This window comes from Liolophura sinensis, chromosome 4 (genome assembly GCF_032854445.1).
Source record: "Liolophura sinensis isolate JHLJ2023 chromosome 4, CUHK_Ljap_v2, whole genome shotgun sequence".
In the NCBI taxonomy this organism is placed as follows: domain Eukaryota; kingdom Metazoa; phylum Mollusca; class Polyplacophora; order Chitonida; family Chitonidae; genus Liolophura; species Liolophura sinensis.
This window is the reverse complement of record NC_088298.1, coordinates 8,759,470-8,780,756: the sequence shown is the minus strand read 5'-3', so window position 1 is coordinate 8,780,756 and position 21,287 is coordinate 8,759,470. Positions and strand designations below refer to the sequence as shown.

The 21,287-nt window shown below is 42.5% G+C and overlaps 1 protein-coding gene across 1 annotated transcript in view; it reads left to right on the top strand.

Moving 5' to 3' along the window:
• LOC135464380 (uncharacterized) overlaps positions 1-21,287 on the top strand; it is a 173,902-nt gene that overhangs the window by 122,876 nt on the left and 29,739 nt on the right. Inside the window, 23 exon segments of the mRNA XM_064741806.1 lie at positions 77-419; positions 1,138-1,296; positions 1,589-1,820; positions 2,406-2,488; positions 2,491-2,604; positions 4,575-4,745; positions 5,331-5,456; positions 5,904-6,104; positions 6,333-6,383; positions 6,386-6,561; positions 6,563-6,590; positions 6,822-7,034; positions 7,914-8,054; positions 8,567-8,924; positions 10,274-10,425; positions 11,316-11,450; positions 12,182-12,427; positions 13,281-13,504; positions 15,037-15,201; positions 17,645-17,836; positions 18,266-18,636; positions 19,631-19,793; positions 20,252-20,440. Of these exon segments, the coding sequence (XP_064597876.1) occupies positions 77-419; positions 1,138-1,296; positions 1,589-1,820; positions 2,406-2,488; positions 2,491-2,604; positions 4,575-4,745; positions 5,331-5,456; positions 5,904-6,104; positions 6,333-6,383; positions 6,386-6,561; positions 6,563-6,590; positions 6,822-7,034; positions 7,914-8,054; positions 8,567-8,924; positions 10,274-10,425; positions 11,316-11,450; positions 12,182-12,427; positions 13,281-13,504; positions 15,037-15,201; positions 17,645-17,836; positions 18,266-18,636; positions 19,631-19,793; positions 20,252-20,440 (4,233 nt within the window).

Genomic DNA, 21,287 nt, shown 5'->3' with positions numbered 1-21,287 from the left:
TTTTCTTGTTTGTTATGAATTATGCCAGTGTTACAAACAATTCAAAATTTTTTTTTGAAATTTGTCATTTGTGCAGCCTCCTGGCCATCAGTGTGACATTGGCTACTTCTGTCCTCTTGGGTCAGAGGTCATGACCCCTTGCATCCCGGGTCAATACTGCAACTCTCCTGGCCTGGACCTACCGGTGGCGGATTGCGACCCAGGATACTATTGCCCATTGGGCGCATCATCCCCACAAGAAGTGGATTGCCCCAGGGGATATTATTGCCCGGTGGGTAGTGATGTTCCCACGGACTGCAGGAATGGCACATACAGTGATGATTTGCGGCTGCAGTCAGAGAGCGAGTGTACAGATTGCAGTGCTGGGAAGTATTGTAATGGAACGGCACTGACTGCACCCTCTGGTTTGTGCGAGCAAGGTAATTATAAGGTCACTTTCCTTTGCTTATTGTTCTTTTCAGACACGGTAAGATTGTATTTTCTGAATGTTTTTTCCAAGATCTGATTCCTTGTTTCAGGAACTTGTCATTTTGGGGCCTAACAATTTTTTCACTCATTTTATTTTTTTACAAATAGCAGATCATCTGTTTCTACTTATCAGAGCTAGAACACGTTATATGCAGGACAAACAGAAGTACACGGACATTTATATCAAAGTTACAACGTTCTGGACTTCAGTGACAGAGCAGAACATAACTGAAAACTAGTTGCTATTTTTTTTTTTTCAAAACTATGCTCAAGCCCAGGTAGAGTTTCAGGTGTCTTAAAGACTGTATATACTGCACGGACTTTGCTAAACTAGGGGTGATTTTCAAAGGTAACAATGCTTTAACATGTGTTTGTCTCACAGCGAGAAAACTCTGTGAAAGCACACATAACACAGCTGTCTTGTTTACCTTTATGATACCGCAAACTTTTCAGCCACCTCAGCGAGCAGTATTCTGAAACTGTGTGCAAAAATTGTGGGGTGTAGAGAAATGATTTGCTCATTTTTTTGAAGCTTGTATCTTTAGTGACACAAACAAGTCATTTCAGCATCATTTTCATAATAATCGTTTGCATAAATTCCATTGAAAAAAGTGTTTTAGAGGTAGAAAAGATTGAAGATTTTGCATGTGTTCATTTTTGTTTCTCCAGGCTTCTATTGCCCACCTGGACAGAGCGTGCCTAATCCCTATGACTTCCTGTGCCCTCTGGGTCACTACTGCCTGGAGGGAAGCTCCATCCCTACAAGGTGTGATAGTGGCTTTTATCAGAACGAGGAAGGAAGGGCATCTTGTAAACCATGCCCAGAAGGTAACCACACCGCTATGGTCGTCACAATATAGTGACAATGTGGCTTTAAGCCAAAATCACTGTCTCGCAGGTTTAAGAATAGATGATACTGTTGTCTTGGGAACAATTGGTTTCTGATATGTAATCATAAGTATGGGGTAATTGTTCATTCAAATAAACGAATAAATACAGGCGAAGACAGTTTTTGATATACCCAGAAAGTAAATTTTATTGAAACACCTTTCAAGAATGAAACAAACCTTCAGTTTGTTCCAGTGTTCTAATCTACGTTCTGATATTTATTCCCCCCTAGGATACTACTGTGACAACTCCTTAGCACCTGTCGGTAACCTTGCTGCCTTGTACTGCCCTGGGGGACACTACTGCCCCAACGGTACAGAGAGAGCTAACCAGTTCCCCTGCCCCCCAGGGACGTTTAGTAACAAGACTCACCGCACCCAGGCTTCAGAGTGTCAGGACTGTCCTCCAGGCTTCTACTGTCAAAGCGCAGGATTGGATGAGCCGGAGGGGCTGTGTTACCCAGGGTAAGGTTTACCAGGGGGCTTTAAGCAGTGGGGCAAATTTTAATGTCGTGTGTTATGGTAGAGGGGAGATATATGGTCAATATTGGCGGGTGAAAGATAAAGCATCCTCCAGGGTTCTACCCTCAGCACGGACGATTGGACAAGCCAGAGGGGCTGTGTTACCCATGATAAAGTATGGAGAGGTATTTCAGGAATCTCTGGAGGTTGTGATGGTTGTGGGGGAGGCAATCTAGGGTCAGTATTGGGAGGGAGAGATAGGACATCCTCCAGGGTTCGACAATCAGTGTTATCCACTGTAAGGGTTGGGAAGGTGCTTTGAGCACTGGGGCCACATTCAGGCCAACGAGAAAAGAAAAAAAAAGCGATACAACCTTAGTCAAGAGGGATGGAAATAACACACCTGGATGCCATTTTTTTTCCAGCGCGCTTGGTAACAGGTCCAAGCTCTTCCAAAGCAGTCACTATCCCATGCCAAGCACATTTACCATGGTGAGATATATGGTGGAATTACGGACATTGCATTAGGTGCAAATTGCATCTTAACTTGGCAGAAATCCTCATGGGCAAAATCTTTCATTGTTTCAGCTACTACTGTAATGGGAGCACCATCTTACCCAACCCGCCCGATGCCCTCTGCCCAATTGGTAACTACTGTCCTGAAGGTAGCTACAGCCCACACCGTGCCCTGCAGGGACCATGTCTACAGGGCTAGGCAATGTGAACCTCACAGACTGTGTGCCGTGTAAGCCTGGGAACTACTGTACACCTCAGAGCTCCAGGAACGGTAAGTCACAGGATTCATGTCTGCTGGGCAATGTGAAACTCACAGACTGTATGCTTGTATGTCTGGGAACCACTGTACACCTCAGAGCTCCAGGAACAGGAAGTCACAGGTTTCATGTCTACTGGGCAATGTGAACCTCACAGACTGTGTGTGTGTGTAAGCCTGGGAACTACTGTACACCTCAGAGCTCCAGGAACGGTAAGTCACAGGGTTCATGTCTACTGGGCAATGTGAACCTCACAGACTGTGTGTGTGTGTAGGCCTGGGAACTACTGTACACCTCAGAGCTCCAGGAACGGTAAGTCACAGGGTTCATGTCTACTGGGGCAATGTAAACCTCACAGACTGTGTGCGTGTGTAAGCCTGGGAACCACTGTACACCTCAGAGCTCCAGGAACGGTAAGTCACAGGGTTCATGTCTGCTGGGCAATGTGAACCTCACAGACTGTGTGCTTTGTATGTCTGGGAACCACTGTACACCTCAGAGCTCCAGAAACGGTAAGTCACAGGGTTCATGTCTACTGGGCAATGTAAACCTCACAGACTGTGTGCGTGTGTAAGCCTGGGAACTACTGTACACCTCAGAGCTCCAGGAACGGTAAGTCACAGGGTTCATGTCTACTGGGCAATGTAAACCTCACAGACTGTGTGCTTTGTATGTCTGGGAACCACTGTACACCTCAGAGCTCCAGGAACGGTGAGTCACAGGGTTCATTTCTACATGGGCAATGTGAACCTCACAGACTGTGTGCGTGTGTAAGCCTGGGAACCACTGTACACCTCAAAGCTCAGGAACGGTAAGTCACAGGTTCATGTCTACTGGGCAATGTAAACCTCACAGACTGTGTGCTTTGTATGTCTGGGAACCACTGTACACCTCAGAGCTCCAGGAACGGTAAGTCACAGGGTTCATGTCTACTGGGCAGTGTGAACCTCACAGACTGTGTGCGTGTGTAAGCCTGGGAACTACTGTACACCTCAGAGCTCCAGGAACGGTAAGTCACAGGGTTCATGTCTACTGGGCAATGTAAACTCACAGACTGTGTGCTTTGTATGTCTGGGAACCACTGTACACCTCAGAGCTCCAGAAACGGTAAGTCACAGGGGTTCATGTCTACTGGGCAATGTGAACCTCACAGACTGTGTGCTTTGTATGTCTGGGAACCACTGTACACCTCAGAGCTTCAGGAACGGTAAGTCACAGGGTTCATGTCTACTGGGCAATGTAAACCTCACAGACTGTGTGCTTTGTATGTCTGGGAACCACTGTACACCTCAGAGCTCCAGGAACGGTAAGTCACAGGGTTCATGTCTACTGGGCAATGTGACCTCACAGGCTGTGTGCGTGTGTAAGCCTGGGAACTACTGTACACCTCAGAGCTCCAGGAACGGTAAAGTCACAGGGTCATTTCTACTGGGCAATGTGAACCTCACACACTCATTCAGGTAAATATTGTCCGAAGGAAAAAAATACCAAAAGTGAAGAGTAAATGTGATGGTCAACATTCTTCAAGACAACTTGAGGAGTTTGTTCTTGCTTTTGATGTGTCGTTCCTTTCACTGTGACTTAATCTTTATGGGGAAGATATCATCAAGAGTAGGGTAGGATAGAATTTAATTTTGGTGCACTTTTACTGACCACTGTTATGATCACGATTAATGGTTATAGACAATTCTATATGAATTTTTCATTTGCATTTGAGCATTACACATTGATCAGGTCTTGGCCGGCCGGATTCACAAAGTGCTGATAGCACATCACAAGCAGTAAATTGCAGGTGTGCGCTGATGTGTATTACACTGCTCGTTGACGTGGTGTTTTTGTGCATGTAAATTTATGAGTGTTTCAGTAATGAATTTAGCCAGTAAATAGGTATTGTTTCTGCTTATTCCCTGAGTACCCTGGTCATATATTTATATGTATGCACAGAATCTAGTTAGAAAGTAAAACCAGCTTTTGCCCCTTGCAGGTATGAGCTTACCGTGTAGTCTTGGGTATATCTGCTTGAGTGGATCTGATGTTCCTAACCCCACAGACGGAGTGAAGGGCTACATCTGCCCTGTGGGGCACTACTGTACTGAAGGGGCCGTCACAGAGACGCCCTGTGATAGGGGGACGTACGCACCCAATCAGGGACGAGGTAAGGGTCTTTTCCAGGATTTATCATCAGCATACAAACATCTAAGGAAATGTTGTCGTTCTAATGCTGTCTGGGAAAGTTAGATTATTTTGTGTTGTGTTTTTTTTTGGTTTTTTTTGATTGGTGTTTTACGCCATACTCAAGAATATTTCACTTATACAACGGCGGCCAGCATTATGGTGGGTGGAAACTGGGCACAGCCCGGGGGAAACCCACGACCATCTGCAGGTTGCTGGCAGACCTTCCCACTTATGGCCGGAGAGGTTGTTGTGTTGGATGTAGGGAACTTGAGATTTTCTTGAATTTTTTATATTTTTATTTTCCTTGATCCATGTGTTATCTACTCCTACACCATGGCATGCATATTTATAATTTCAAATTTTACCCACAAAAAAATACACAACATAAATATGATTTTACAGGGAAAAGTAAAATTACCAAATTCATGATTTCAGTACTTTAGGTACTGCAATCAAGTTTTGCATTCATGTGTCTCTTAGCCTTGCTACCAAATCTAAGTTGTTATGATAAGCATTTGACTTGCCCAGTGTTGTTCAGTCATTCATACATAATTGTCTCTCTCAGGCGCCTGTGAGCTGTGCCTTGCCGGACAGACGTGTCCCAGAATGGGGATGAACCAGACTGATCCTTGTCCAGCGGGTCACTACTGCCCAGAGGGTACCTTCTCCGATGGTCTGCCCTGCCCTATGGGTAAGTGTGTATGGGAGGGATGTATTACGTGTCAGGGCAGGGCTCAGCAAGGATTGGGAAAACTGCCAGTCCACTATCCCAGCCCTTCAGGCCCGAGCCCACGGCAGGCCCTGGAAGCCATAGATTGCGAGATGGCCGGAGATGCATTCTAAGTGTTGTTTTGGTCTAGTAGTTTAACCAACAGCTGTTCTAAACAAAAACAAAGTAAGTTAGAGTGAATGAAGACACTATGAGAAGACTAAACTCCACTCATGTCTGCTATCCTATAAGTGAAACTATCCTATGTTAAGTGATATTATCCTACATTAGTGATATTATGCTGTATTAAGTGAAACACTCTGTAGAATGGTGTGTGGAAAATTACACCCGATAAAAAGTGTAGAAGCAAATAAAATGAAAGATGTTTTAAGACAAGTAATGTATGTGTTAATCAACATGTCCCCACAGGTACGTACAACCCTCACCTGGGTATGAGCACCGCTGACCAGTGTCTGGCTTGTCCCCCCGGGAAATACTGTAATCAGTCAGGCCTGGACTCTCCTAGCAATGACTGTGACGCAGGTTACCTCTGCCTAGAGAACGCCACCACACCAACCCCTAATGATGGGCTCAATGGACCCTGCCCTGTGGGGCGTTATTGTTTGTCAGGTATGTGGGGTTAAGAAGGTGGTTAGAGGAAAGTACATCTCAGAACTACTAATTTAGTAATTATTGTTAATGATCAGATACGGAAATTTTGGTCCTGTTTGATTGGTTGATATGATCTGTTCCATAAATTGGTCTTTGGTACAAATCTTGTTTTGAAGGGAACGGAGAATTGGAATGGCTTTAAGAATCAAAACAGTGGCAGTACATAATTTTGAAATTTCATTTAAGGGACAACGTCTCCCACCAGATGTCCTCGCGGCACAGTTCGCAACCAGACTGGCGAGCGTCAGAAGCAGACTGTCGAGCTTGCTATGCCGGGTTCTACTGCGCCAATGAAGGGGAGACAACTCCCACAGGAATCTGCGATGAGGGTTACTACTGCCCTGACTTGGCCAAGATTGACACAGCTACTCCGACAGACTTCGCTTGCCCCGAGGGGTTCTATTGTCCCCCCGCAGACAGATGTACCCCAGGGGTGTGCTCCAGGTATGAGTGCCATGCACATATAAACGAACGACTTGAGTTGTAATAGTTTATACAGTCGTCAATAAAACCAAGCATCTTAGAGAAAATGGCTAAGGCGGTCATTTAGGTCTGTTCCACCGCTCGGCCAAAGTAAAACCAATGTTATAATATTTGTTTTCTTTTCTTTTAAGATCTACTTATACACAATCACAAATAAAATGACTGTGGGTATATTTTCACATTTTTCACCAGGCACTTACCAACCTTCCAAAGGCTCTATAGGTTGTCTCCCCTGTCCAGAAGGCTTCTTCTGCCTGATGAACTTCAGTTTGCCAGAGCCGTGTCCTGCGTATTCGTACTGCCCTGCTGGGACAGGTTCACCCGAACTGTGCCCAGACGGGACATACACAGACAGCTTCACCACAGGGCTGATCCGTGACAGTGACTGCTCACAGTGTCCTGCAGGTAAATAGAGATTATAATGTAGACACCAGGGACTATCATACATATATTCTGGCACCTGGTTTAGGACATGTGCTAGGCCTCACTAGCTCAGAGGGTTAAGGCACTGGCTCACTATGACTATTATATAGTCTTTGATCCTTTTGTATCAAGTTCGTCTATATTTTATGTATACTTTATAGACTTTGTAAATAACTTTTTGTATAAATGTGTGTATGCATGAGGAACTCAAGATTGGTTTTGTAACTAACTGATCTCCAACAAAAGAAAAAAAGACTTTTTCAGTCTGTATGCTTTAAGAATAGCAGTTCAAATTGTAGGTATGTGTTGACAGTAATGTAGCAGTCGCTGCAGGTAGTAAACCTCAGGCTGATGGTCAAAGCATTTCCATATGTACATACTGTGCCTGATAATTTTGTCATTGGCTGTTAGACTGTCAGACTGTTAAATAATTATGGTACCATATTTCCTCAACCTTTTCGCAAATGAAAGCGCAATTTTCAGGACCATTTATGCACATATTAAATTTGATTTTTGAGACGAAATTACACTGGTTAGGTTGACCAGTTGTAAGGTTTCATGAAAAGTATAATTTTGTCAGTCTACAAAGAATAATGCCCTCAGAATATAGTTAAATAAACATCGTGCAATCATGGGAAAACGTTGAAGAATTACAGTACTATAAATAATGAAGTCCAGGGACCTCCATATAAATTTCAAATGTTTGCAACGAGGTTTGGATCCTTGTGCCAGGTTCTTTATAAAGATAACGTGAGATATGAATTTAACATGGAGACACCTCAGCCTGTTTGTTATCACCGAAATGACACCTGACTAAGACTCTGAAGCAGAATATAACGACATACGTGTTCTGTTTGACAGGTAAATACTGTGTGGGTGGGAGAGTCGCCGGAGACTGTGCTGCTGGGTACCTCTGTGTCACGGGCATGGATGTGCCCAATCCGAACGCCACCCAACGCCCCAACGGGGGCCCATGTCCTTACGGCTACTATTGCGTTGCAGGTAAGACAGAACATAAAGGACCAGTGTGATATATGTTCATACCTGTAGCTATGCTTTTCCTCTTTATATGTTAGTTTGTGATTGAAGAAATAAATAAATAAATAAATACCCTGAGTTCATTTTGACCTCATATTTCAGCAGTTCTTATATCAGTTCGTTGATTGAAAATTGACAATTCTATATTCCATAGGCCACATTCAGACAATGTAATTTGTTAAATGCTACAGTCACATGAAATATGTGAAAATATGAGCTGGACTTGAACTCACAGTGACCGCATTGGAGGCTCCCGGGTCATTGTGCTGCGGTGGCATGCTAACCCCTTAGGTGACGAAGGCCCCCAGCATGAAAGAGTGCAGATTTTAAATGTCTTACATCACATGAAGGGAAATATTCTTCGGTTCTGGATACAACACAAAAGACCATCAAATAAATGAATAAATAAATCACATTTTCCTGCAGCCACCATCATTCTTGACCACAGTCTATCACTCACCTGTGTTTTATGTCAGGTACGACAGCCCGTGCCTCCTGCCCACCCCTGCGCTTCATCGACAAGGAAGGGGCGGGGTCTGAGACCGAGTGCCAGCCCTGCCCCGCTGGGCGAATCTGTCCGGAGAACTCCACCCTGTCCATTCCGTGTTACCCAGGGCACTACTGTGAGGCCAGTCAGCCCATCCAGATGTGCCCAGAAAGAACGTACAATGACCTAGATGGCGCCACGGACATCTCGTGGTGTAAGCCGTGTCCTCCGGGCTACTGGTGTAATGAGGAAGGAATGGCGAATTTCACAGTCAGTCCTTGTCCCCCAGGGTTCTTCTGCACTAATGCCACATACGGGCCTGAAGCCTGCCCTCCTGGCACATACAGGTAAGACAGCTGTAACCATGATGCCAGGCCTCTCCTGACAGATTGGGTAGCACCTCTAGGCATCTGCTGTTGTGCTGGGTTCAAACCTGGACCAGGCATGTGATCATTTCACAAAATTGTGGAATTTCAATTTTGTTTTTTAACAAATCCATAATTTCTCTGGGTCAGTATTTTTTTTAGCCAGTTACTTTAGCCAATGCTATTTTTCTTTAAACATCCTTTCTTAGCGGCCTTGACTTAATGTTGGTGATCAATTGATTGAATGTGAGCAACATCCATATAACACTTGTTGGTCTCCATCTGTAATTCGTTTTTATCTGCCTTGGTATTCTACCAGCTATGCCTGGAGTTTATCCCAAGCTACATTAAGAACAATTGCTCTCAAAATAATGGACCAATGCTTGGCAGAGTGTTTTTTTTTTTGAACAACTACTCTTTTGAAAAAAAAAAAAAGTACTAGGAAAACTTTGCCAGGTAATTTTTGTATAACATTTGTACATTTTCTTAAGTAAATATATTTGTTGCCAAAAACATTTAAATTTTGTTCCAGTTTTCTTGCCATTTCAAAAAAGTGTTCAAAATTTGCAACAGTGGCACATGCCAGCGGAAGTCCTGCCTCAGAGGATATTTATACGGTAGATGTTTACCACCTCAGCTTTTCTAAGCTTTTTTTAAATAGAATTTAGACCCAGCGCATCCACAATTACTCTTAGCCATGGAGACACTGCTTGGTTAACTTAGATCAAATGTACGTTTTTGTGTAAAGTCCATAGCATTTGCCACACACAAGTATTGATACACATTTCATCGTGACTCAGCTGCTAAGGCTGCCCTCGGTAAAGAGAATCAAATCAAAATATCAATGTCAATTGTACATTTTCATCCTCCATCCTGTACCAGTAGGAAATTATGATCCCATGATGCATCTTTTAGGGCCAAAGGGAGATTACTCTGGTCATGTCGCTACTATGATGAAGGTGGACACAGCACAAAACTTTACCGTTGGTGTGTTAGTGTTTTCTTTTGATGCCTAGCACCACAGGCCGTCCTTGACCCTGAATATATGTAGCAAGACTTGAGGGTGGGATTTGTCATGTTGAGGGAGCGTAGGCGGGGAGAAAATGGTGTGAACTTGGAGCGAAAGAGTATGATTGATCCCAGTCAGCGAAGTGATGTGTGGGTGGCTAATAGTAAAATTGGAGTCAAATCAGGCAGTGCTTTTCATTTCTTGGAGCTATGACATCAATTGGCTATGTCAGATAATTCTGTGAGATTTATAAACCATAAATTCATATCGTGATAGATTTTCGCGACATGGTATACTCAATATCAGCATCTGTCCTTTGTAGACCCGACATTGCAGCTGGATCCGTGTCAGACTGTTATCCGTGCCCGGCTGGGTATTACTGCGATGAGACGAATGCTACCATCGTGGGCACCCAATGCAGAGAAGGGTACTTCTGCCCCGAGGGGTCACAGAATGAGACCATCTGTCAGCCAGGTGAGGTTAACATGATGTGAGGTTGAAAACAAGAACTGCACTCGTAAAACTTAGAGTGTCTGAATGGTGAGATAAAGAGATAGCCATTCCATGATAACATTGGTAGAGAAAGTGAAATGAGAGAAAGTAATCTTATCTCAAATATTATTTGATTTATAATATCAAAGAGCTATTTCAGTGCAATACTTTCAAGTGCAATACTTGCATGGTTTTATAGGTGAGAGTAAAATAAATTTACTGACTTTAGTGGTTCTTACAATGGTATTGAGAAATTATCTGACTAAACTTCACTGTGTGCTAAAAAAAAGATACAGAAAAACAAAAATAAATGTAAAAATAAAAATATACCCAGATACAGGTTCCATAAATTTAAAGTTTTCTTCGTCTTTGGCTTTATTACTGATGTAAAATTAAAGCATAGGAAAAATTGCAGGGTGTTAAATCCTTCTTTTTATTTAAAGATAAAAAATAAAGAATTTCTCATTTTGAAACATACAGAAAATGCAGTTTCAAAGCTATAAGATCATAATTAAGATTGCTTTGCCTGTGTTCCTTCTGTGACACAGGCATCTCCCTTCTGTGACACACACATCTCCCTTCTCTGACACAGGTGTCTCCCTTCTCTGACACAGGTGTCTCCCTTCTTTCAGTGGCATTTAGAAGTTGAGTTGGATAACATAACAGATGTACGGGTCACAACTTATATTTATTCAGTGAGTCGCGTAGGTATAGGTACTAATACCATTATCAAGTATAATACTGAATAAATAGAAGATGTGATCCATATGTTTATTATGTCGTGACACAGTTGCCTCCCTTGTGTCATGCGGTTTATCTCCCTTTCTGTGACACAGTTGTCTCCCTTTAAATCAGTCTTTGATCTTTTCCAGGTTATTACTGTAACATGTCACGGACACAAACCCCTTGCCCACCCGGGTTCTACTGTCCAGTGATGTCCAGTTACCCACTGCCCTGCCCTGCCGGTCACTACTGTGGCGGTCAAGACTGCAACAGCTCAGATCCAGGTAAGGGGAGAGAACTGGTCAGTTCATGGAGGCAGGTCAGACAAGGTCTTTGTTGAGTGAGGTTGTCTCCCTTGTTTAGAAGGGTTGTGAAGGGGCGACATGTTTTTTGATGGGTGGGGAAAGAGTTACATTAATGTCCATAGTTTGCATTTGTTTTCATCCCCCATAATACAAAGCGTGGATGTCATTTATTTTTTGTGATGTACTTTTTGAGTTGCCTGATGGGCTTTCAGTTAAAGTTGAATGATGTCTCTTTCCAGTTGCACCATGCCTTTTTGTACTTTCAGGATTATATATGTATGTGGGAAGGTCTGCCTGCAACCTGCAGATGGTTGTGGGTTTCTCCCGGGCTCTGCCCGGTTTCCTCCCACCAGTATGCTGGCCACCATCGTATAAGTGAAATATTCTGGAGAATGGCATGAAGCACCAATCAAATAAATAAATAAATACATGCATGTGTGTATGCTTGGGGTTTCAGGATTCTCTTATTCAGGAGAAAGACGAGACACAGATTTATTCTTTTGCATGGGATATTTTGTTTTAAATGCTTAGATTTAAGGAAAAATATCCTTGTTATTAAAGGGATAATTGCATTTTTTAGACATTTTTGTTTTGCATTTTTTCTTATTTTTGTTCTTCCTTGACACTTTACAGTTGGAAATATTCATTGTGAGATTAAATTCATAAAGAAGAAAACAATAATACTTCAACATTTGCTTAATTTTCTTCAGGTGCCCTGGAGCCAATGAAATGCCCTCTGGGATATAAGGAATATGATGGGTCACCACAGGCAACGTTTGAGGATACTTGTGAACCTTGCCCCGCAGGGTATTATGGGAATGATCCCGATCGTGCCTTCTGTCACCCGTGTCGCGCGGGCGTCGTCTGTAAAGCAATGGCCATCACCGACCAACCTGGCAGCAATGACAGCGCTGTATTTGGTTATAACTTCACAAACTCCTATCCTTGTCCCCCAGGTGAGAATTTTGGCCAGATAAATTGGGATAACAACTTGGTATCTCCATTTAAGCCAAATTGGCATTTCAGGAGTCCCGTATGTGTAGCAGATATGGTCGAGGCAGGGTGGGGGCTCTAGCAAACTAGCTAACGCAGCTGAAGGACTAAATACACATCTGACATAGCTGGGTTTGTCGGCCCAACAGCGCTGTTAGCGGCTGTTGTAAAATCACGCCTTTTAGCCACATTTGTTCGCAAGAAGCTCCACCCTGTCTCGTCCCAACATGCATGAACTCGCGCGATTCCTGAAATGTCGACTTGGCTTTGAGTTTTAGATGGAGGTTGATAAAAACAGAATATTAATGATTGTTCCATTAAAACATGGGACATTGTGACTGTGATTTGACAGAAATAGTGTTGAAAATGCAAGTCACCTTGTCTGCAGTATGAAAGCAAAAAAAAATTAAACTTTTTGGTGAGTAGTGTCTCGTATCTGTAAGTTTGTCCGTATTTTGCCAAGGGTCTACTCCGGGAACTCCCCCATCCATGAAAACAGACCATCATTGTATAAATAAAAGTATAAGTATCTACAGGATATATGGTATTAAACAAGTAAATAATCGGTGCTTTATTGCACCCAAAGTTTAGACTGAAACAGGCAGACACATTTAAAATTTTCTGATGAGAAATTAATTAAATGTCAAGTAATAAAAAAATTTTAAAAAAAGAAACCTCTCAGGTTGCCATATACAGTGGATAACTCAGTCAACCTTTGAGCTTTTAAGTGAAATACAGTGAATTTAGATTTTTTGTATTTTTCTAATTTGTATTTAGATGTCAAATAAAGTCACCTGAAGCATTTTGAATTTTCAGGATACTATTGCCCTGAGAAAAGTGTGGAAGCCACACCTTGCCCTGTGGGGCGTTACAACCCTAACGAGTATGCAGGAAGTTACCAGGATTGCTCCCCCTGCCCCGTCGACCACTTCAACCACCTGGAGGGCCAGACAGGGTGTTTCTCCTGTGGGGGTGAGGCCACACAGGTCAACATCGGCCAGTCAGAATGTACCTGTATTGGAGCTGGGCGGGACTTTCAGGTATCCTTGGTGACAGGAAATCTATTGTAAATGACTTATAATTTCGTCCAAGACTAAGTAGCTCATTTTGTTTGGTTCCTGTTCTAAGAGCTCTGTTGATCTCAGAAATGTGCTTTGAGGTATGTCTGGAAAGTAGGATTATATCCTTCTGCAAAAATATTTAATGACATTTATATACCTCTAGAAAATACATTTTTGTTGGCGAATTGTTTAGGTCAGATACAGTAATGGCTGTTCAAAATACTATTTTGTTGTTGTTGTAGCTACTACGGCATAAACATATGCATAATATGCATAAAGCTCTGCATGTAATAATGTAGTGTACGGAGGGATCAGAAATAACTAGTATAGTATGTTAGACTGCTTGTTTTCTCAATGGGGTGTCTTTTCCTACACGAGGACAATTCTAGGCCAGGGGAAATTGACCATGACTGTTATCAGGCTGTGAATGAGTAAGACATTACCAGGGTGATTTCTAGAAAAACAAATTGGAGCCTTGGTCTCAAACTTTAAAGGTGACATTCTGACTGCATGAAGAAATTTTATAAAATACATCTGAAAGTGATACTCTGTGAGAACTTTTTAGTCCCTACGTAAGGGAAATTTGTATGAAGTTTTTGTATGCTGAGCAGACTGTTGTGTCAGTTAGCATGTCATAACATCCGCTTATTTTAAGCCATAGTTCTCAGAATATTATCCAGTGTTGTCCATTCCATCTAGTTTCCCATGTAATGGGAAATCTTCAACCTTTTAGACCGCTAAAGCATTCTTTTCAATGGAATTTATGCACACAGTTATTATGATAATGACTTGTTAGTGTCACTAAAGATGCGAGCCTCACAAAACTGTGCTAATTATTTCTCTTCACCCCCATCGTTCTCTCGAAATGTTTCAAGATATCAGCCCCAATGGTAGATGAAAAGCTTGAAGAGTTAGAATTTTTTCATCTCGTCGTCGGCTTGTCGGCAGCCTCATCCAAGAAGTGCAACTGGACATGTGTGGTCTCGAATTTGAAATCTTCGGCTTTTGTGTGTGTGAAAAATTCATGGGAAGGTCTGCCAGCAACCTTCAGATGGTTGTGGGTTTTCTCAGACCATAATGTGGGCCGTCATCGTAGAAGTAAAATGTTCTTGAGTATGGCGTAAAACACTAGCCAAATAAATCAATCAATCAAACACTGACCAGTACATGGGAAGGTCTGTCAGCAACCTGCGGATGGTTGTGGGTTTTCTCAGACCATAATGCGGGCCGCCATCGTAGAAGTAAAATATTCTTGAGTACGGCGTAAAACACTAGCCAAATAAATCAATCAATCAAACACTGACCAGTACATGGGAAGGTCTGCCAGCAACCTGCTGATGGTCATGGGTTTCTGCCTGGTTTCCTGTTACCATAATGCTGGCTGCTATCATCGTAGAAGTAAAATACCCTTGAGTACGGCGTAAAACACTAGCCAAATAAATCAATCAATCAAACAGTGATCAAATAAATAAAAATGTAAATAAATCAAGAATCAATCATTTTTGTTTTAGCCGGGTGACCGCCAGTGCCCCTGTGCTGTGGGTTTCTATGAGGCAGACGGCGAGGAGACAGACTGCATCAAGCGAGTGTATGAACTGTGTGCTGAGGGAGAGACCAGGAACCAGTATGGCCAGTGTCTGTCAGCTGTAGAGTGGGAAAACCAGTGTGTTCAGCTGGTGAGTGCTAAAGCTGTAGAGTGAGAAAACCAGTGTGCGCAGCTGGTAAGTGCTAAAGCTGTAGAGTGAGAAAACCAGTGTGTGCAGCTGTAGAGTGGGAAAACTAGTGTGTTCAGCTGGTGAGTGCTAGAGCTGTAGAGTGAGAAAACCAGTGTGTGCAGCTGGTGAGTGCTAAAGCTGTAGAGTGAGAAAACCAGTGTGTGCAGCTGGTGAGTGCTAAAGCTGTAGAGTGGGAAAACCAGTGTGTGCAGCTGGTGAGTGCTAATGCTGTAGAGTGAGAAAACCAGTGTGTGCAGCTGGTGAGTGCTAAAGCTGTAGGATGGGAAAACCAATGTGTTCAGCTGGTGAGTGCTAAAGCTGTAGAGTGAGAAAACCAGTGTGTGCAGCTGTAGAGTGGGAAAACCAGTGTGTTCAGCTGGTGAGTACTAAAGCTGTAGAGTGAGAAAACCAGTGTGTTCAGCTGGTGAGTGCTAAAGCTGTAGAGTGGGAAAACCAGTGTGTTCAGCTGGCCAGTGTCTGTCAGCTGTAGAGTGGGAAAACCAGTGTGTTCAGCTGGTGAGTGCTAAAGCTGTAGAGTGAGAAAACCAGTGTGTTCAGCTGGTGAGTGCTAAAGCTGTAGAGTGGGAAAACCAGTGTGTTCAGCTGGCCAGTGTCTTTCAGCTGTAGAGTGGGAAAACCAGTGTGTTCAGCTGGTGAGTGCTAAAGCTGTAGAGTGAGAAAACCAGTGTGTTCAGCTGGTGAGTGCTAAAGCTGTAGAGTGTGAAAACCAGTGTGTGCAGCTGGTGAGTGCTAAAGCTGTAGAGTGGGAAAACCAGTGTGTTCAGCTGGTGAGTTCTAAAGCTGTAAAGTGAGAAAACCAGTGTGTGCAGCTGGTGAGTGCTAAAGCTATAGAGTGGGAAAACCATTGTGTGCATCTGGCGAGTGCTAAAGCTGTAGAAACCAGTGTGTTCAGCCGGTGAGTGCTAAAGCTGTAGAGTGAGAAAACCAGTGTGTGCAGCTGGTGAGTGCTAAAGCTGTAGAGTGGGAAAACCAGTGTGTTCAGCTGGTGAGTGCTAAAGCTGTAGAGTGTGAAAACTAGTGTGTTCAGCTGGTGCGTGCTAAAGCTGTAGGATGGGAAAACCAGTGTGTGCAGCTGGTGAGTGCTAAAGCTGTAGAGTGGGAAAACCAGTGTGTTCAGCTGGTGAGTGCTAAAGCTGTAGAGTGTGAAAACCAGTGTGTGCAGCTGTAGAGTGAGAAAACCAGTGTGTTCAGTTGGTGAGTACTAAAGCTGTAGAAACCAGCGTGTTCAGCTGGTGAGTGCTAAAGCTGTAGAGTGGGAAAACCAATGTGTGCAGCTGGTGAGTGCTAAAGCTGTAGAAAACCAGTGTGTGCAGCTGGTGAGTGCTAAAGCTGTAGAAAACCAGTGTGTGCAGTTGGTGAGTGCTAAAGCTGTAGAGTGTGAAAACTAGTGTGTTCAGCTGGTGAGTGCTAAAGCTGTAGAGTGGGAAAACCACTGTGTTCTACTCGTGAGTTCCAAGGCCACAAAAATTTTAATTGTTTCGAGCAGAAGCAACATTTATCACTGTCGGAGGAGGCTGTAAAAAAAACAAACCTTGAAAATCATCTAATTTGTAGAAAATGAGGAAGAAACTTTGCAAGTTTTCTTGCTGAAGACATGATTAGAAAATCTTGAAAAATATAAAAATCTTAAATCATTAAGATTGGATAAATAAAAAGGCAGATTTTCAGCTTTATTTTTATCCCATTTTGTGATCATTTATTGTCAACTCGCCTGTGAAACATAATATTAAATCCACCTAATTCTGGAATGTTTGTGACCCTTGACCTCAACTAGCCCTTTGCAGTAAATCTTAGATCAGTTGAGCCGTCTCAGTATCTCTTTGTCATGAACTGTCAGATGTGTTACCAGTAACCTTGACCAATAGGAGAGTATCAAGTTTGAACTCTTTTATTGCACTAGGTAAAAAAAAAAGTCCTACTGTATCATGTCACCTGTGAGAAATGTTCAGCAGCTATTTTATTTGTACCATAACATAAAAAAGATAGAAATGGGGAAAATTGAGGAGCTGAACTTTTGTGAACGTGATAAGCTTCTGAAGGAAAGAGGTGTCATTTGTGCCTGAGGAATATGGTGAGACAGGTCATCGGTAAATTAATGTTAACAAAAGCTGTCAAATATTTCTTATGACTAACATGAAATAGAAAGACTTTTTTTTACCTTTAGCGACAAAAGAGTTCAATCTGAAAATACCCCTGATGGATCATCAGTGTCCCAGTTTCCTGAAATGGCTGAAGTTTCCTGAAGTAGCCACCAACCATTGCACTCCAGTTTCACCGTCATATGTTACAAATTCTTGAGTACCAGTGTAGCGTTATACAACAATCAAATAAATAAGAAAATTAAATGACATATGTGATTCCTTATTGATTTTCTGATTGGCAGGAATGTGGTGGGTATGACCAGTACCTTGGTTACGACCGCTTACTGGGCATGTGCAAGTGTAAGGTTGATGACCTGAATGCCATCTGCGATTACGAGTGTCGCCAGGCGCAGAAAGATCGCATTACTCTGACCTGTCCTGAGCGACCCCAGGAGCCGTACATCACTGTGAGGAACTCTAACCATACTGTCATGGTGAGTGTATGAGAACCAATCAGATGTGTTCTGTTCTGTCAGGTGATATTGTAAGGACCAATCATATGGAAGCTGTGTATGGGCCAGTGAATTGTGTGTTTAATCTGTCAGAGCACTGTTGTAAGAACCAGTGCATTGCCTCATTCCTTTGTGGTGGCTTTGTGAGAACTAATCAAACGTGTATGTTCTGTCAGGTGATATTGTAAGGACCAACCAAATGTCTGTGTTCTGTCAGGTGATATTGTAAGGACCAACCAAATGTCTGTGTTCTGTCAGGTGATATTGTAAGGACCAACCAAATGTCTGTGTTTTGTCAGGTGATATTGTAGTCACATTACCATATTTTTCCATTGTGTAATTTTATTTGCATCAATTTTACTATTAAATTGGCTCACCATATCACCTTATTATTATTATTATTCCATGTAGTTTGAAATTCCAACCAGCAACATCATATCGGCAATCAATGCGCGTGAATCATTGACATCAGATCAATGTGAGGCCCTTGACGGGACGGAGTACCCGATGAACATCGTGGAAATGAGCAACGATGGCTTCTTGGGAGTGTACAACCCAGATCCAGACCAGCTCCAGACACTTCTAACAGACAATGCCAAGGGAGACTACTCTGGGAACATCACCGTGGACTACAGCTCGGTGTCTGGCCGCCGACGGCTTTTGGCAACGTCAGGCGTTGCTGGATCGCTGCTAACGGGCATAAAGAACCCCACGACGTGCCTGACGTATGGCTCCTACATGATGTTCAGTATCAGCCAGACATATTATCCAGTCTATGACAGGTAAAGTATGGTGATATTGAATTGGCTGATGTGAATTTTGTGGCTGTCCTTCATGTAAGATTCACGGAATGCATGAAGTTGTAATTCGTATATTGAAAGATGTCTTGAAAAGTGAGCTTGTTTTCAGTGGTTAAGCTCTAAAAATTTAAGCTTGAATGGGCAAAGGTCAGAATAATAAAAATGTCAATATTTTCGGAAATTTTGTGTTGTAATAAAACAAGTACAGAAGATCATTTGAACTTACTAGAGACCAGATTTCAGAAGTTACCTGTGACCATCTGCCCAAGAATCCCAGTGTTATCAGTGCACTGGTTTTACCATCAGTGCTGTGGTCTGTTATATTAAAGGAGAAGAAAAATTTTAAAGAATGACACTATAGGCTGAAAAGAGCACATTTTTTCTATCTTGTGGTGCTTGCTGAGTAATTTTGTAATTTTTCCTCACCATACATGTAAATCCTGAAAACAGCAAAGCTGGCATAAATCGAGTTCATCGCTTCCTCCGTCTTTAACACCCTGTAATTTACGCTGGGGGTGTGATGCGTCTCAGCCAATGACAATCGTTAAGACTGCCGACTTGTTCGTGTAAAGTCGGAGTCTACGTCCAACATTCCGGTTTCCTGATCGTCAAGCGAAAAACGAACTGTGCCTTTTGGGAAGAAGAGTTCTACCGGAAATGTACAAACTGCACTTTGCCTGTTTCTGACGGCAATTATCCTCCCAACACAGAAGACTTCAGGACTAGTTCTTAGGCAAAATGGAGTCACCCACAGCGATTTTGGCGCTGAATTTATTTATAATTTATCAACTTGAGGTACATATTAGAATTGTTTTATGGCATGCACCTGCCAGGAAATGCATACTCTTTTCAATGGTATTTGATTGATGTTTAAATTTTCCTCCTTTAAAGCATAGATTTGTTATCAAATAATTAGACATTATAATAGTCCAATAATTCAGTTTCATTTTTGTTGTCAATTTTTTTTTTTTTTCAGAGAAAATCTCTACAACACCAATGAGAATTTTGATTACTCTGGTTTCCGAACGCTGGTAGAAACCATGGCACAGGAGTCCTCCAACACATCGCTCTTCTCCTACAAGTTTGCCGACCCGGGGGTGTATGTCTTCTACCTGAGCACAAACCAATACAGCAAAATGGTCAGTCACAATGGTTTAATGGGTTGGAAAGATTTGTAAAATAAAGAAATGTTGAAGATTTGTTTACAGGACGAAAGCAGTCACAGCTTCATATCATGGCAAAAGAAGCATGTAGACAACAGTTTTGGAAAATTTGACTTCACCCTGAATTCCATGTTACCTTTGAATTAATATCGAGTCTTCTGCCTGTATTTAAATTTCGTGAATTTTTTTTTTTTTTGGAAAGTGAAGTTTTAAATTAACACTTGTTCTGTCTGTTTTTGAACCAGTTTAGTTGGGACTTCTAACATCTCGGGATAGTTTTTTTGCTGCATTTTCTTGATTGGTTGATTTCATTAATTGCTTGGTGTATGATTAATCGTGTGAACCATAATATTTCCTTGAAAAAAAACAACAACAACAACAACATGCATTTCGTATACAAACTTCAGTTTCTGTTTGCTTCATGTTTTGTACAGTATGTTCGTGTGATGGCTGACAACGCGCAGTGCTCTGAGGACGGCCCCTTCTTCCCGACAACTGCCCGTTACACGATCCTCATGGGCGTGGCCTTGGATCAAGAGATCCTCAAGTCACCTGACTGGCTGGTTATCTTCATCCTATTGGCAGCTGCTTTCCTCGCCATGGTGATCATGGTCCTAGCTTTGGTATGTAACACCAGATCTCATTGGATAAAACATGTCACTTGCCCTGCATGGGTCTATGTAACAGCAGACCTGATTGGTTAACTATAGGTCAATTGACATAGCTCAGAAATGTAAAATAACACCACATCTCATTGGATATAATATATACCGTATCTTCTCAATAATTACAGACACTCGCTAATTGAGACACACTGGGAGTAAGCGGGTAGATCAGAGGTGTCTCCATCAAGGCGCTCATAGCGAGCCCTATCAGCATGCCGGCTGGAGTATAAGCCTGACCAGGCCCACATGTATAAAGCCAGCTTTTCCCTACAGCTTATACACGGCAACTCATGATGTCCTTTTTCAGTATACTCACTTGTTTAAAAATTTTTAAAAAACCCACTCACCATGTCGTTTTTTTTTTTCTGGCGGTGTGCTACAAACTGAGATATCCGATGGTTATGGTAGATGGTTGTGTGGCGTTATTTAGAGGGGAACACAACACAACATATCTGCAGGATTGGGCCCAACATAAGACTGGATTGCTATTTAATCAATGAATTAACACTGCTGCCTTACATATGTGGATAAAACACACGAGGCAGTAAAGCATGAGTGCCGACTTGTAAGCAGACTTTCCATTAATTACTGACCCCGTCTATTTAGGTGAGAACATGACATCTGACAGCTAGTTTTAACGAGGAAGGGGAACAGCAGGGGCCCACAACCTTTTTAGATTACTTTAAAAAAGATAGTTTGTAACATATTACCATGGGTATTTCAAGTAAAAGATAGTAATGTATGTACGTTCAGGTATATATGTCATTAGATAAACAAGGTTTTGTAAGACTTTTAAATGCCTCAA